The sequence below is a fragment of the Narcine bancroftii genome, chromosome 14 (assembly GCF_036971445.1).
Source record: "Narcine bancroftii isolate sNarBan1 chromosome 14, sNarBan1.hap1, whole genome shotgun sequence".
Taxonomy (NCBI): Eukaryota; Metazoa; Chordata; class Chondrichthyes; order Torpediniformes; family Narcinidae; genus Narcine; species Narcine bancroftii.
In genome coordinates this window covers 59,962,383-59,978,887 of record NC_091482.1, presented here as the reverse complement: position 1 = coordinate 59,978,887, position 16,505 = coordinate 59,962,383, and the positions used below count along the sequence as shown (strand labels likewise).

Below are 16,505 nucleotides of genomic sequence, written 5' to 3'. Positions count from 1 at the left end.
GTCTCCTCTAACTGTCAAGCAGACATAGACAATAATCCCATTTTATTCCCCTCGCATCCCCATCAATTCTCCACCCTACTTGCGAGGGGCAGGGCCGATTTTCCAACTAAATCAGGGGTGGCCAAACCGCAGCTCTCAGGCCACATGCGTATAATGTGCGGCTCGCAGAAGGACGTTGGCTGAGACAGGAATCGTACAAGCCAGTGCTCACAGTGGCAGTGTTAGCTTTGGAAAATTTTCAGTATATACACGTGTAAAAGTCAACCTCCCCCTTATTTTTGGCCTGGGCCGGCCACCCTTCTGAGCTCCCATCGCCCCAACCAATGTTTTTCGTCCAGGGCCCAGCCGCCTGCCTGCTGTTGCTCCAGATGCCCTGATCAATGCAGGTACTTACTGCGGCAAAAGTAGTATGTTTGTAATAGTCGACCCCCTAAATTGTATCCTAGAAATTGGTCCACAAAATGTGACTATTACATGAATGTATATTTCTTTGATTATTGAATCTAATACAAATTAGCAGTTTAAAAGCTACATGAATAAATATTATTACATACATGTTTTTCTAAGTATTTATGTAACATTTTTGTAACAAAATGTGTACGTAAGAGTAAAAACGTGTATGTAATATTCTTTCATGTCTTGCGCCTCTCAAACCTCTGACGTTTATCGTATGTGGCTCTTGCGTTAAGCAAGCTTGGTCACCCCTGAACTACACCTACCAGCCTGCACACCTTTGGGATTGAGGGGTAAAACTGGAGACCTGGAAGAAATCCACGCAGCCACAGGGTGAATGTGTAAACCTGAACTCATGATAGCTGGAGAGTGAGGCAGTAGATTTACTACTGTACCCCTCGTACTGCTGGTTTACAATATCTGAGAGTCCCTTTGGTCAAAACTATTCAATCAAATATCGGATTTGTTCATACTTGCAAACCAAAAGAAAAGTGGGCACCAGAGATCTGAAATCAACTCAGTAGGTCAGGCAGCATCAGCAGACTTGGCAGAACTCGGAATGATTGAAGATAACTCACGTTTTAAGGATGCAGGGAAATTGGGGGTGTGGAACAGGGAGAGCTCAGAATGGTGGCTCTGTGATACAGGAGAAGACGGGGGAGAGTAAACCAAGGGGAGAGAAGGCAATAACAGAAATAAAAAGCAGTGACGTAAATGCAGAATAATTATCTAAAGTACAGAAGAATGAAAAATGAAATCAGAAATTAAAAATGCTAGAAATGTTAATGATCTAAAACAGTTGAACTCTGCAGTGAGTCTGAAATGTAGCACATTCAGATTGAAGATTGAGCTGTTACTTAAGCTCACGTTGAGCTTTGTTGGAACAGTGTAGGAAGCCAAGGATTGAGAGATGCTGGAGCGAGAAGGGTGGAGATTTAACGTGGGAGACAATGGAAAATCGGGATCAATCTGGCTTAGCAAATGGAGGCGCTACATTTTGGCTTCCATTGTGATTTTTTCCAGGCACAAAGCTTTCAGCATGCAACTACTCCATGTTCTTTGCAAATGTCTGTCTGGTTGTTTCTGTGAGAGGAATCTAAGTTAATTTGTCCATCTTTCCTCTGTCGGAGATGACTGGCACTCGTTTGTTCAGCTGCCAAATGGTAGAGCAAACATCAGGAGAATGAATTTGTAACCCAGTGATCTGTATTGGATTAACAATGTGCTAATCCACCGATAAATCGAATGCAATGGTCTTGCTGGAACACTTGGAGAAGAAATAACAGCCGGTTGAGTATGATGTAACTGCAATCACCTTGCACACTGTACATCAAAGTAACAGAATTCACTTTGACTGGGTATCACACCACCCAGAATGCTTGAACTGAGTCATTATCATCCTGTCATTTGTGGAAAACTGCTGCATGCAAATTGGCAGCAGTATTTTTCACGTGAAAACAGTGAATGCACCTTATAATCTGTGATGTGGTTTCAGCCTGCTTTCTGATACAGTAAAAGACCAAAAATCCAGATGCCAGAAATCTGGACTCAAACTTTTTAAATTTAGTGGGCTTTTGCGTGCATGCCTGCGACAGCAACGACAAGTGACCGATTATTTTTCTCTAAAACTGCTTGTTTCGATAAATGAAGCATGCTTTATTTGCTAATGAGTAAACTATCAAAATTCACTTGGTCATTTAAAAAAAAATTCCTTCTTAAATTTGAATTTTAGAAGTACTGCCCAAGAATATGAAAATCTGGACCGATCCAATTCCCTAGCAGTTCAGATTTTAGGACTTCTATGGAAATTATATGATCTTCCTTAACTTTCCCACACCGGAGACCTGCAAGGGCATTGCAACACCAGAATACTGCAGGGATATCATCTGATGCATGTGTGTCAATGCCAGAAAGGCTTCAAACCAACAGTGGAGATGACACTTTATCAACCTGATGTGGTTTGGTAATCCCAGTTTTGATATAATGGAAGGGAAATCAGTGGCATTATTTGATTGTGGATGTTCCTGGACTTTTTTCATAAGCTTGCTGACTTCAATTCCTCTATCAGACCAGGTGCACGTCTGTAGGAGAAGATTTACTTTGTTACGAGCCCAGAGGACCCCAAAACCCAGCAGCAATAGACATTCACCATGACAAATGGTTACATAAACAAAAGTTGTTTTTAATTATCTTTAAACATGAAAACATAATCAAACTTTAACTTATCACTATTAACTTAACTAACCTAACTTAATCCCCTTCTAATTCTAAGCGCATGTGTGTGTGAATTTAAGAAAAGTTCTTTGGTTCACAATTCAATCTCACTTCTCATTCTTCCAAGTTCACTGGTTGCAGGCAATTCTTATACTGTGCTCAGAATTTAACATGTGTAAAGTTCACCAGGCTTTGGTGCTCGAAAGGTAAATGGTTTCTGCTCAGGAAGGTTCTTTGAGGATTTGCAGAGAGAGATCTGTTGTTCCAGGATTTCCACAACTGAGCTACCACCATTAGTCTTGCTGATGAAACTTGCCCCATCAGGGTTCTCCAGATGATGACCTCTTTCTTTCAGGTCACCACAAAGTTTCTTTCTGTTCTGCTTATTCCAAGAGAAACATCACACAGATAGCACTTCTAGCCATCTGCCCCTCTGGAGCTTCTGTTTCAGTTCCAACAAGCTTCTCCTGGCTTGTTACAGCTTTCTGTGTCACACACAGTCCAAGACTCCCTTCTGTCTCTCTCTCTCTGATATTCAAACTGCCAGTAGCATGTCTTTCTCTCTCTCACTTGCAAAAAAAACCCTGACCTTCTCCAGCAAACAAATAGGAGTTGGTCTTTTCTTAGTCTTTAGGTAAACAATAACCTCTCAATGACCTTTCTGTGAAGAGATATTAGGAGCCACTCTGTCTCTTTTAAAGACAATACTCCATTCATTCACTTCAATTAACAGTCACTTGTGAAATCTCCATAGCATTCTCCATAGTTTCTGTAAAGTCACTGAATATGCATTCTTCAGTATTTCAAATAAGATGTGTTTTAAAGTGTGTGTATGTAACCTACTCTAATTTTACCAATTTATCTCCCAAAAACATTCCCAAATATTCCATTACAGAACCATGCATTATTAAGAATGGCACTAATATTTTGAAGTGAATGTTCCATCGAGGTGTTCCTTTTTTATTGGAAAAAAAACCCCTGGCATTTTACACAGCCATTGCCAACTCCTCATTTGGACCTTGCGCGTTAATTGGCTGCTCATCTCCATCATGGAGAGAAAAGATTTTGTTTTCGTTCATTTGCTTGTTGCTCAGGGAAAGCTAAAATCAACCAATCTGTAATAACAAGGTGAGAAATCATTCATGCGATGCTGTAGGAACATGGGAAATAGTGGGGATACAGTTCATTGGATTTTTTTTAAAAAGAAAGTGTCAATAAACCTGTGAAGCAGGGAAAGACAGGGGCCTGGGAAAAGAGCAGAGCATTTGAATTAAGTTTCAACGGCTCCAGGAGAGACAGATTGGTCAAATTTTCTTCTTTGCGCTATAAAGTTTAGTGAGAGAGAGAGAGAGTGTGTACATGCGCACTTGCCTGTGCAGCTGACTGATTTTTTTTTAAATTAAAATCTGATTCCTTAATTCACTATTTGCACTCTGGGGAATATTGTATTCATGGATATTAGAGAGGCTGTTTCTTAATTGGTTTGTGTACGTTTTGAATTTCAAGGATAATTGTTGGTTAATACAAATTCTTTCATTGGTTTTCGCACCAGTTTCAAAGATGTGATTTATTGCACCATACACATGGACTGAAATGTTTATAAACTCACCAATAATCTGCCTGCTACCAAATACCTTTCATGCAACTTTCAGTGGTAACTTTCCAGTTTAGCAGACTGTCAAAATGTTCTGAATGTTTCTGTTGTGTTCCAGAACCCTTCAATAGCATTCCATAATAATTAAAAATGAATGAAAATTTGTTATGGAAGAAAACCAAAAAAGTGCATAATAGGTAGAAAACCTTGGTTAAATAGATTAGGAATGTTTGGTGACTGTGACACCAGTGTTGTGTTTCATCCTCAATCCTCATGAAGTGAGCATTTTGGAAGGTGGAAGGAGTACATGGTTAATGGCAAGATTCTTAACAGAGTAGAAGATCACCCCAAATCTATCAGTCTCTCAAGATTGCCATGAAGGTTGATTGGGTGGTTAAGAAGGCTTGTGGTATGCTGGCCTTCATTAGTCAGGGGATTGGGTTCAAAAGTAATTAAGATAAGGTTGCAGCCCTACAAAATTTAAGTTAGGCCACACTTGGAATATTGTAAAAGCAATATTCCAAGTGTGGTCATCAAGGTATCTTGATGAATGGCTCCAGACCAAAATATTGATTATATTATCCTTATCTTTGCTTTATGAAGTATGCTGTTAAAGGCTGTCATAGGTTACAACAGGAAATCGAAAGAATGCAGAGTTGGGTGAAAGAGTAGCAGATGGAAGTGGTCAGTTTTGGAAGGTAAGTGAAGGCAGAGTACATGGTTAATGATAGGATACTTAACAGTGTGGATAAACAGAGGGACCTTGGGATCCAAATCCATAGATCTCTTAAGATGGCCATGCAAGTTCATAGAACAGTTAAGGAGGACTATGGGCTTCATCAATTGGGGGATTGAGATCAGGTGATGTTGCAGCTCTACAAATCTCTGATGAGACCACACTTAGAATATTTTGTTCAGTTCTGGACACCTTGTTACAGGAAGGATGTGGAGGGAATGGAGAAGAGATTTACCAGGATGCTGCCTGGATTGGAAAATGCGTCTTATGAGGCAAGGTCAACAGAGCTGGGGCTTTTCTCTTCAGAACAACGAAAGATGAGAGGAGACTTAATAGCGGTCTACAAGATTCTGAGAGGCATAGATGGGGTGGACGGCCAGCATCCTTTTCCCAGGGTGCATTGGGAGGAAGAAGTTCGGCAGGTCTGAGAAGTAATGAAAACGAACACAGATTAAGAACAGAGAAAGAATCTTTATTAACGGGCTGGGGAATTAACAAAAGGGCACACAGATAGACTTCTTAGTGGGGGAGTATCTCAGTGATAGTGACCACAGAGCTGGAATAATACACAAATAACTACACATTGGAGACAAATAAATCACTGTTAAACAATCTCAACTCTCAATTGGGAATGCGAAGGTTAAACACACAGTACTCACCAATCCTATACCATGAAACTGGTCTCCAGGTCGCCCAAGGCCCAGGACTCAGGACCCTCTGGTGCCGCCTGCAGATCAGCAATGGTCTCAGGGGAGCAGCAAAAGGAGAGGAAACTTCTCCACAGGGTGGGCTCTTACAATGCAGAGCCTGTCGACTTGATCTGCAAGGACCCACCTGAGCAGATCTAAGCAATGATTGTCACCTGGAGCACTAATCATGTATCAATCTCACAGGTGGGCAGACCTAACCCTTGATTGGCAGCTGAAGTCACTTCTGATCTCTTGCCTACTGGAGAGATCACGTGACCCTCCTTTGACACAGGGTAACAAGCACCAGAGGACATCTGTGCAAATTGAAGGGAGGAAAGTTTAGGGGAGACATCAGGGGTAAGTTTTTTTTTCTATACAGTGTTGTGGGTGCCTAGAATGCATTTCCGGGGTGGTGGTGGAGAGTAGTACAATAGAGATGTTTAAAAGACTCTTAGACAGACACATGGTAGGGAAGGTTTAGATTGCTGAGTAGGTTTATATAGGTCATGGGCCAAATGGCCTGTAATGTGTTGTAATGTTCTATGTTTAAATATGCTTTCCTTTTGTTCCTGTCCCCTCTCTCTCAATGGTCCAGGACGGCATTCAGTTCAAGGGCAATTATGGGTGGGAATGAAATGCCAACAGCACACATGGCCCCAGGCATATATTGTGTGCTCTCCTGGTGACCAAGTTGATTTCCACCAGGTCCAACAACACTCTTCTTGATTACCAGTGTGAATTCTAATGTAAATTTACAGTTCTGGTTTCTAGCAGTAGGTCTGGCACCTTTTATAATGTGTGGTGGAGCTGTTCATTTCTGATCAATAATGAGGCTTTGGGGATATCTGTTGAAGGGTGTTCTAAAGCGTATAGAAGAGCTCCATTGTAGTCATTTTATAGCGATTGCAATGTTTTTCATTACAAGTATGTGTTCTCTGTGACCTGTTCACTTGTGGTAGAGCCTGAGGCCTTTGCTGAAATGTGTATGTCTCTGGCATGTTATCAAACCTGTACTACTCTAACTGCATTTGGAAAGCTATCGAGTTTGATTACAGAATTTATTGTTAAATTTGGAAAATGTGACTGTTGGGAATTAACAGATAATAGTAGGAGCACCTTGTAGAGTTTATACAGTTCGAAGGATTTCTTTTGGGGCTGTTGCCTTTAGTTCCATGTGGGATTTTTAAAATTGAATGTCTAACTTTGTATGGCCAACTCTTACATTTTGTTGAACTATAATTGACATGCTTTCCCATTTGTGGTGGGAACAGTTTTTCAGTTACCCATTGCCTCGATACTAGGAATTTGATAGTTCTGTGCCAAATTTCCTTTCCTGTTTGTATAAACACATGCAATACGTGGGCTGATGTTGTGCTTTTTATGTTTAAAAAAGGGCTGCAAGGATAATCCAATGACTTACAGACCATTAGACGTAAAGACAGTTTTCAGTAAGTTACTGGAGGGGATTCTGAGCGACATGATCGACTTGCATTTGGAAAGGCAAGAACTAACTGGGGATGGTCAGTGTCGCTTTGTGCTTGGAAAATTGGGTCTCACGAACTGAATTGAGTTTTTTTTTTGAAGGCAGGGCAGAAGATATTGTCCACGTGGACTTTAGCAAGTCCCACGTGATAGGCTGGTCTGGAAGGTCAGAATGAGGTCCGAGGTAAGATGGCCTCTGGGTGCTCCAGTTTCCTCCAAGATGTACTGGGAACTGTAGGTCAGTTGGGTGTAGTTGTTGGCCAGAAGGACCTTTTACTGAGCCAAATGTTTAAATTTAGAGATTTTAATTTAAACTTGGATTGATGGTAGGATCAGCGGGTGATAGTAGTTTCACTCAGATTTTAGGCCTGTGGCGAGGGGTGTAGTGTTGGGATCAGTGCTGGGTCCACTGCATTTTGTCATCCATTATTAGATGTTTGCAGATGACACCAAAATTGGTGGTTTAGTGGTCAGAAAAGGTTATCTCAGATTAAAACAGGATATCAAGGAGCAGGGAAAGTGGTCCACAGAATGACAAGTGGAATTTAACTTGGACAAGTGAGATTTTATTGCTCTTTGACAGGTTAAAATAGGGTAGGACTTGCATGGTGAAGAATCGGGACCTAAGGAATGTTATTGGACAAAGATTTGAAGCTATGGGTACACATGATTTGATGTGTTTGTCTTCATCAGTGAGGATCAGAGACGCCGTGTTTTAACTGTGAAATTGCACTTGGAGTATTGTGTACAGTATCGTCATTAATATGAAAGAACAACACAAAATGCTGGACAAACTCAGCAGGTCAAACACTGTCCTTTATGTAGCAAAGGTAAAAATACATAACCGACGTTTCGGGCTTGAGCCCTTCATCAAGGTATGAGAGAATGTTGCAGGCATCAGAAAAAAAAAGGGGTCAAGCCTGCAGTGTTGATGAGGTATTTTTTTTTAACCTTTGCTACATAAAGGACACTGTTTGGCCTGCTGAGCTTCTCCAGCATTTTGTGTTTTTACCTCAACCACGATGTCTATAGATTTTCGTAATTTACTCTCGTCAATATGAAAGATATTGTCAAGTTGGAATGGGTGCAGAAAAGCTTCATGAAAATGTTGCTGGGACTGGAGGCTTGAAATGTAAGGAGCGACAGGATAGGCTGGGATTTCCAGAGGTGGAAGGGTAAGTGGGGTCCTTCTTGGGGTTTATAAAATCGCAAGTCATCACTTTTTCCTCAGGGTAGGGGAATTTTAAACTAGAAGACATGGGACCTGAGGGCACCTCCTTCACGCAGAGGGTGGTGGGTAAGTGGAATGAGCTGCCAGAGTAAGTGATGGAAGGGATTAATTTTTAAAAAAAAAAGTAGATATACAGCACCGTAACAGGCCTGTCTGGCCCACGAGCCCGTGCACCCCCAAGAACACCAATGAGCTTACAACCCCTGTACGTGAGGAAGGGTGGGATGAAACTGGAGCACCCGGAGGAAACCCACGCAGATGTGGGGAGAACGTATAAACTCCTTACAGATAGCGCGGGATTCAAAGCTTGGTCACTGGTGCTGTAAAGATGTTGCACTAACTGTAGGATGGATAGGAAAGGTTTAGAGGCAGTGGTTCTCAACCTTTTATTTCCACTCGCATTCCACCTTAAGTAATCCCTGACTAACCACAGAGCACAGGGGTTGCACAGGTGAATGGGGGGGAAAAAAGGTTGAGAACCACTGCTCTAGACCCAGTTGTCACTGAAATATTTTGCTTGAGAAAAATTGTCATTTCCTTTGGAGTTATGAAATGGTGCACATAAGTCAATTAGGGACGATTAAAACAGTGATTTTTCAAACCATACTAAATCACAGAGTACCTGCAGCATAGGGATTGCTTAAGGTGGAATGTGAGTTGAGGGGGGCAGTTTAGAGGAATATGGGCTGAACACAGGCAAATGGGACTAGCTTGGATGGCATGAACAAGTTGGGCCTAAGGGCCTGTTTCTTTGACATTTAAAGTGATGAATGTTTGAGGTATGGTTTCAGCAGGTTCCTAAACCCTTGAGCATCCCCTTGTTCTTCACAAAGAGAGCACTGTACTCCCAAAACCCTGTACTGCACATATGTGAGGGGTTCTTAGTTGCTGCAGATGCTCTACAGGATTACTTAGGGTGGTATGTGAAGAGGGAAAAAAAGGTTGAGAACGACTGACTTGTGGAGAATGTCTGACCATTCCAATCAGGTCCTGCCAATGGGAAATGGACATTAACTTGAGCAAGATTTGAGTCGTTCAATGATTTACAAATTCTGACGATTTAAATATATTTTGTTAATTATGACCTGCAGTCTGGCATAACCTGGAGGATAGGATTGTTCTTTAGGTACAGCCCACATGCCCTGAAGGGATGTCATGATTTAAAGTGTTTCCCTCAACACCTTAATAATTCATTGAGGGGCGGGGGGGTGGGGGGGAGAGATACTCAACAAGTAACAATGTCTGGAATTTCTGCTAAACTTGCTTCACATCTCAAGAGCAAATGTTTGGAAGGAAGCCACCTCTGAGCTGATTGGGAGGCCTGGACCAATCAGCAACCCTTTTGGATTGTTCTCAAAGCTGGTGAAGCCACACCCCAGTCCGAACCAATGGTCAAAGGTGACTTTTGCAAACATTCAAAAGTAATTGAAAACCAACACAAAATGAGAACATAACAACAGTCGAGGCTCTTCGGCCCTCAATGTTTAGCTGACCTATATATGTTCCTTTTTAAAATGTTTTAAAAATGTAGACATGCCCCATCAGCCACCGCTGCCCTATTACATCCGATTTGACCTCCAACCCCAGCTTCGTTTTGAAAGGTGGGAGGAAACCCAGAGACCTAGAGAGAATGTACAAACTCCTTACAGAGAGCGCAGGATTTGAATCCTGCTCCCGATCACTGGCGCTGTAATAGCGTTGCTGGTAACTGTTCCTACCAAAATAAAAATGAAACCCTTCCTTGCTCTTAACCCTCTATTTCTCTTTCATCCGTGTGGCTGTCTGATAGCAGTTTCAATGCCCCATTGTTCCAGCCTCCATTACCACTCCTGGCAAGGCATTCCAGGTACCCACAACTTACTCTGAGTAAAAACAACTTACCCCTGATGTCTCCCCTAAACTTCCCTCCCTTTGTACAGATTTCCTTTAGAATTTGTTACTCCCGCCCATTAAAATATAAACTATAAATTTAACTCGATTTAATCAAAAGATCTAAATTTACCTGTCAAGTTACATCTCTCCATCTGGCAGTGCTTTCAGATGAGACACGTTTTCTGCATGGTACCTGTTTCCTCACAGATCCAGTGACCCAGGTTCAATGCCGATCTTGGGTGCTTGTTGTCCGCGTTAGTGAGGATTTTGCCCTGGGTGCTCTGGTTTCTTCCCCAAAAGTCATGCTGGTCATAGAAAATAGAACCCCGTTGTTTCGGGGAGTGGTGGAATTTGGATCAAGTTAATGGAAATATGAGAATCGGTTGCAGTGAAAATTAGTTGGGGAATTGGATTGCTTTGTGAATTGGCATGGACTGGAAGGATTGATTATAGTCTCCTCCTTAAGTTGTAAGAAAATATGGATTACACTTGGTTTAACCTGGTGAAGGTTCAGCTGGCAGCAACTGCTAGGAAATTCCAATTCATTTTCCACCACTGCACTGTAGCAGTGGAGTGCAGGGCATTTGGCACAACTGATCAGTTCTCCAGATGTTTAGAGCCAGAACTCCCTGAAGGACTAAAACCTGGCAAGGTTTGGCAGAAATTGTAGGTCATTTATGTGTGTGTTATAAAAATGACTGTGAACTCGAAAGCCCCAGTGAGTGGAATTTTAATTCTAGGGTTTGTGACAAATAACAATCAGAAATTCCTTTCGAGGTAACTCTGGAAGTAGGAACTGTAGCATGGTTAGCCTAGCAGTTAGCGCAATGATGTCATAGCGCCAGCGACTGGGTTTTGAATCCTGTGCTGTCTGTAATGAGTTTCTACGTTCTCCCCGTGTCTGCTTGCGTTTCCTCCCACCGTTCAAAATGTTCTGGGGATTGTGGCACGGTTTTGTGGGCCTAAAGGTCTGTTACCGTGCTGAATGTATGTATGTGTCTAAATTTGACTTGCACATGGAAGGTTATTAATTTGCAGAGAAATAGAGAATGAAATATTCCATTGGATTCTTTTATTTTGACTTTACATGCGGTGTTAAAAACAAAATGTATGTTATGTACACTTCCACAGTACAAGTTTACAAGGATTTTCTATACATGTTACTTCATAGGACATTATACTACAACAACAACCTTTTCTTTTAAAAGAGTTAGCTTGCCAATGTACCATAAAGAGATACGACCTGGGTTTACCTTAACACAAATGGAGAAAGTGAATTTAATGGAAAGGCAATACAGGAAGTTAAAAAAGGCAACATAAAAATTGAGCAAATACTCAAGTAGCAATATACAGTGCAGCATTTATTTAAGTGATTTGGGCTCTCTCTCTTTTTAGCCTCAATGGGTGCAAAATCACTTTTTAAAAATTTTAATAATATTGAAATGATCGCAGTAGTTTGTTCATTGGCTGGAAAGTATTCTACCGCATCACGGAGATTTGGTTATGGTGAATTAATTATGTCACAATATCCGTGATAGCTTTAACTTTAATGTGGTTAGTATTTAAGCCATGCAGTTTGACTTGTCCAATCAATGTCAGTAAGAATGGGTTACCTGTGCATGTTGGGGTTTTTACATTATCTTCAGTGTGGTACACCAGTCACTTTTGTTCAACTCCCGCTACACTTTCTTCAACCTTTGTTCTTGTTTAAAAACTGCAGTGGAATGTTTCCCAATGTCAAGGTGTAACCACGTTATTGATCATTCTTTTCTTTCCCCACTTATTAAATGGCTGCAAGTTGCCTGATTTGAACTATTTCATTTTATACAAAACCATTTAAAATAAAATACAACTGGCACACTGGAAAGCAGCTTCTCTGTTCGAGAACACTTGACAAGAATTCCATATAAATGATGCTTATTGAATAAGGCACAAAATGCACAGAATCCAGGTGAACACAGATACGCTATTTACAGAACATTGCCATTACCTGCATGGACTCTTTTTGATGCTCTACCAATCACATTTAATTCTCCTTAACAAAGTGATTGCACTATCCTTTATCTTGTGTACTGCCCATCTCTGTGGCAGGGCAGCTCCGTGTCTACAGATTGTAAGATAAACTGTATGAATTTACAGTTAATGGTGCGAGCATAGAATGGATGCCACATTTGATTAAGCCACATGGACACCATTCCGAAAGTCCGTGATTGTAGACAGGTAGCTGCACTCAACACAGTGATATGGTCCAGGTAAATTTGCAGTAGGACACGTTTAGGTCATTTTCGCCGTGCTCAGTATATCAGGCAACACATTTTAACAGCTGCCACAAGAACCATTAAGTGCATCCTTGTCTGTGCGGTTCACACAGCACTTTATCTGTGACATTCACGGGGAATGCCACAAAGTATTTGTCCTTGCTACAATTGGGCTAGAGTGGCAAGTTGTCAAACCAAAAGTACATTTGTTGAAATCAGAAGTTTTATGAAAAGTCATTAAACATCTGTGCAAGCAACAAGACAATTGCATGTCCTGTCATTAATACCGTTCACATTCAACAGGGAGACAATGCTCAACAGCAGTGAAAATGGAACCATTGTTCAAGTATTTCCTTCTATGTTGATGCAAAAATCTTAGGATAAATTCCATGTTGCACTTCTCCAAGGCTCCAAATTGTAACAGTTTGTATGTCTCAGCATCTCTTCACCCAGCAGGAAAACACTCCTGCTTTCAGTCTTGCTGAAAGACGCAATCTGAGGAAATATACCGGTAGCTACTTTGGTTCTGTATGTTTATCAGAGCATTATCACTGGTAGTTTCAAGCAACATTCATCCGAAAAGTCCTCCCACATCACATTAACTGAGAAACGGACATTGCTTATTAAGCCGCTAGTAACTGTACTTCTGTAGTGGTTTGACTGGGGTCGTGGGTTGGCCATAGGACGGCTTTGGTGGCACATCTGGTTTAATGGATGGTGTTCTCTTTATTCCTGATCGAGGCAGCGTCCCATTGCTTGTGTAACTACTCTGGCGGGACAGTGAGCTGGGTTGTGGTTGAATAACAAGGGGAGTCCCATGTACTGAGTCCATCCTCATGGGAGTTGCTGGAGGAAAATACCCCCCCCTGTTAAAGCTGGGATGCCGTGACAACACAGCTCCATTCAACGAACTGATGACATTTTTGGGGAGCACAGATATCGAGTGCCTTTGTGAAGAATTCCTGGGATAGCCGCGTTCCCTCTCCCTCTCCAAGCTCGACAACTGTATATTCGAGGTGGATGGAACATCCACACGCTTTGTGGGACTGTGTCGAGGAAGAGTAGAAGAAGGAGAATAGAGCGAAGCCTCTCTGTTTGGAACCTTGGGGGGTACTTCCACGATTTTGGTCATTGGTTCCAGCATTAAATTTTGACGAGTCACAGGGATATCCCCCAAGATGGTTTTGGAGCTGGTGCCACTTTCGTTGAGATGTTTCAGGAGGTCATTTAATGTATTTCTAGCTTCCACAGCTCTTTGCTGTTCCTTTCTACTGGAATGACTAGTGATGGACATTTCTATATTCTGCATCTTCCTTTCGGCCTTGTGGGCATTAGAATTTGAGAAAGACATGTTGTAGGCGTGGGTCGCATTGGGAAGTACCACAGCGCTGGGTATTTGGCTGTTATGGCTTATCGGGGAATGGGGAGGAGGACTTGATGGAATAATTTGGGGACTTTTTAAAGGCGATTCCTTTCTCGATGCGTTAATGTTGTTCTGGGCTTTCTCCCACTGGTTCTTGATGGGTAGAATACTTTTCTGATGAAGTACTGGCGTGGACTCGGGTGTTGGCAAGGCTGCCAGCTCGGGTGGTTGTCCATGACTGTCCACAATCATTGTTTTTCCATCGCTGCTTGGTGGCAGCTCTTTGCCATTAGAGAGCAGATTTGTGTAAAGCTTGGGTGTATCGATGCTTTGTGGGTACTCCTTGACTGGACTGTCAAAGAGCCCGTTAAACTTCGTGAAACTCCCGCTCGAGTCAGTGCAGGATTGCGCGGATTCTGCATCCTTGTTCATTTTCCGGGCTTTGCGCAAGTACGTATCACGGTGGCAGTACACGGCCACACCAGAAATGAAGGCTCCCAAGACAAAAGCAGCCAAAACGCAGGTTATCAGGACATTCATGTGAACCATTTGGTTTGCTTCTCCGGATTGTACCTCCCACCGTACACCTGTAGCAAAACAAATAAGTTCATAAAAGCATTAGTGTTTCTATGTTGACAATCCCTATTCTTGAACAGAATGTGCTGGAAGTTACGGTTAGTGTAATGCTGTTACAGCGCCTGCAATTGGACCTGAATCCCGTACTGTGTGTAAAGAGTTTGTACGTTTTCCCCGGGGGCTCCAGCTTCAAAACTGGGGTTTGTAGGTTAATTGGGTGGCATGGTCTCATGGGCCTGTTACTGTGCTGTATGTCTAAATTAAAAAGATCCTTTAGTACTCTGAGAGAAACCCATGAACTATTTTTTGGTTCGTAAACAGGCAAATTTGTTTGTTTGTGTTTTCAGTGATCTTTAATTTAATTCCAGGAAGCCCTCTCATGCAGAGCTGAACTCTTGTGCACAGTTTCAGAAGTTATTTATTAAATGAGGTTGTCACCACAACTGAATACAAGTGCAAGATTTCCTTATGGGATGGATTTGTTTATGCCTTGTAGTACTAATGAGTGAATGCAAAATACATCAACTTTTCATTGCAGTTAAAAGATATTTTGCAAACTGTACGCAATTGGCCCTTGTGAATTTGTGTGTTTAACACTGCTGGGAGAACTAATTATTTGTGAGATTTTCCTATACTCATTGTCTGGGAATGAATGGGCTGAAACAAGTGACAACTAGTCAGGGAGTCTTTTATTGAAGGCTCACCCCTTAACTTCTGCCAAGCATTTCTTGCTCACCACTGATGTTGATCATTTATAGGAGCTTCTCCACGTAGTTTAACATGTTCTTAATATGACATGGTGGTTAATATCACATCTCTTAATACTTGGGCTCCATGTCCCTGTTTCCAGGGATTAACAATAAGTGCCTATACCCTGGTCCCAGTTAACAGGGAACTACCAACCAGCGCATATACTTGTTTGTGTCCCCGTTTTCTGGGACTGGTTTTTTTTCCCCAAACACTAGCTGGTTCGTACTGTAGTTTACCCATGGACCCAGTCCAGAGTATATATTATGAAAGGTTTAAATGTGGTCAAAAGTAACCAACATTAAGCTACTAAAATGAACAAACTACAATCCAAATGTGTTTTCAGTGAATGGCTTTTTTTTTCAATAATTGCTGTATACTAGAGATACCAAATATAGTTGAGGATTTTTGAACACGAGATAAATTGGAACTAGATGTGAGAACAGTTGATTTTAGTTGGTCATATTTTCTGGAACAAAATGCCATGGCTCTCTCAGCCTTGTAACTTTATACCTTTTGTTGCACTTTGTTAAGCAAAATGTGATGTTCCTTTGCTATGTTACACAGCATTCAGGGCTGATCAAATGATAAGTACTGCATGGGTAACTTTCTGGGCCAGTTATGATACAAAACCTCAAATTTCATAGTCTTTAACCAGTGAAGGCAACTTGTGTAAACTGTTTTGTTAACATTTTAAAAGCCATCAGATTTGTCTCTCTCATGCAACCCAGAGCGTTTTAATGGGACCTGTTTTGTATATCATTTGTTTTCTCCTTTTAATGAAAGCACAAATCTGGAATCGACTCTAATTTCATGCTCCCACACTGTGTGGCTCTTCCTAATCTTCCTCTCTTGATCTTGTGGCTAGAAACTCTTGCTGTGCTTTGGATACTTGAGCCATTAATCCTTTGATGTTGCTGAGGGTTTCAGGGTTGAGATATTCAATATGTATATGATACATAGGATGAGAAAAGGGCCCAACGATAAGATTTGGAAGGTAGTATCAAAACGCAAAGGATGGTTCTAGAGTGCTGTGGAATTTGAATTTTGGACACTATACAATTTTACGATAACATCCCATGGTCTCTCACTATACTTTGGGACAACGTGCCCATGCCAACCAAAGTGCCCCAGCCACATTAGTCCCTCCAGCTTGCATTTACCCCTTATCATTCTAAACCCATCCTACAGGAAGCTTGGCAGATGTTAAAGTTCAATAAGTAGTGAGACTCCATGATCCTCTCTTTTCAAAAAGTGATAGATTAGACGCTCTCTTTTAAAAAGGAAACA

The 16,505-nt window shown here is 41.6% G+C and overlaps 1 protein-coding gene and 1 long non-coding RNA gene across 15 annotated transcripts in view; one reads left to right on the top strand and one right to left on the bottom strand.

Moving 5' to 3' along the window:
* The window catches only part of LOC138749385 (uncharacterized), a 165,906-nt gene that overhangs the window by 136,520 nt on the left and 12,881 nt on the right, over positions 1 to 16,505 (top strand). The window lies entirely within an intron of this gene.
* The window catches only part of sema6d (semaphorin 6D), a 284,007-nt gene continuing 278,830 nt past the window's right edge, over positions 11,329 to 16,505 (bottom strand). For all 9 annotated transcript variants that reach the window (XM_069910619.1, XM_069910620.1, XM_069910621.1 and 6 more), the window contains one exon: positions 11,329 to 14,479. In XM_069910619.1, coding sequence (XP_069766720.1) covers positions 13,161 to 14,479 — 1,319 coding nt within the window. In that variant the 3' untranslated portion in view covers positions 11,329 to 13,160. The remainder of the gene's footprint in view (positions 14,480 to 16,505) is intronic.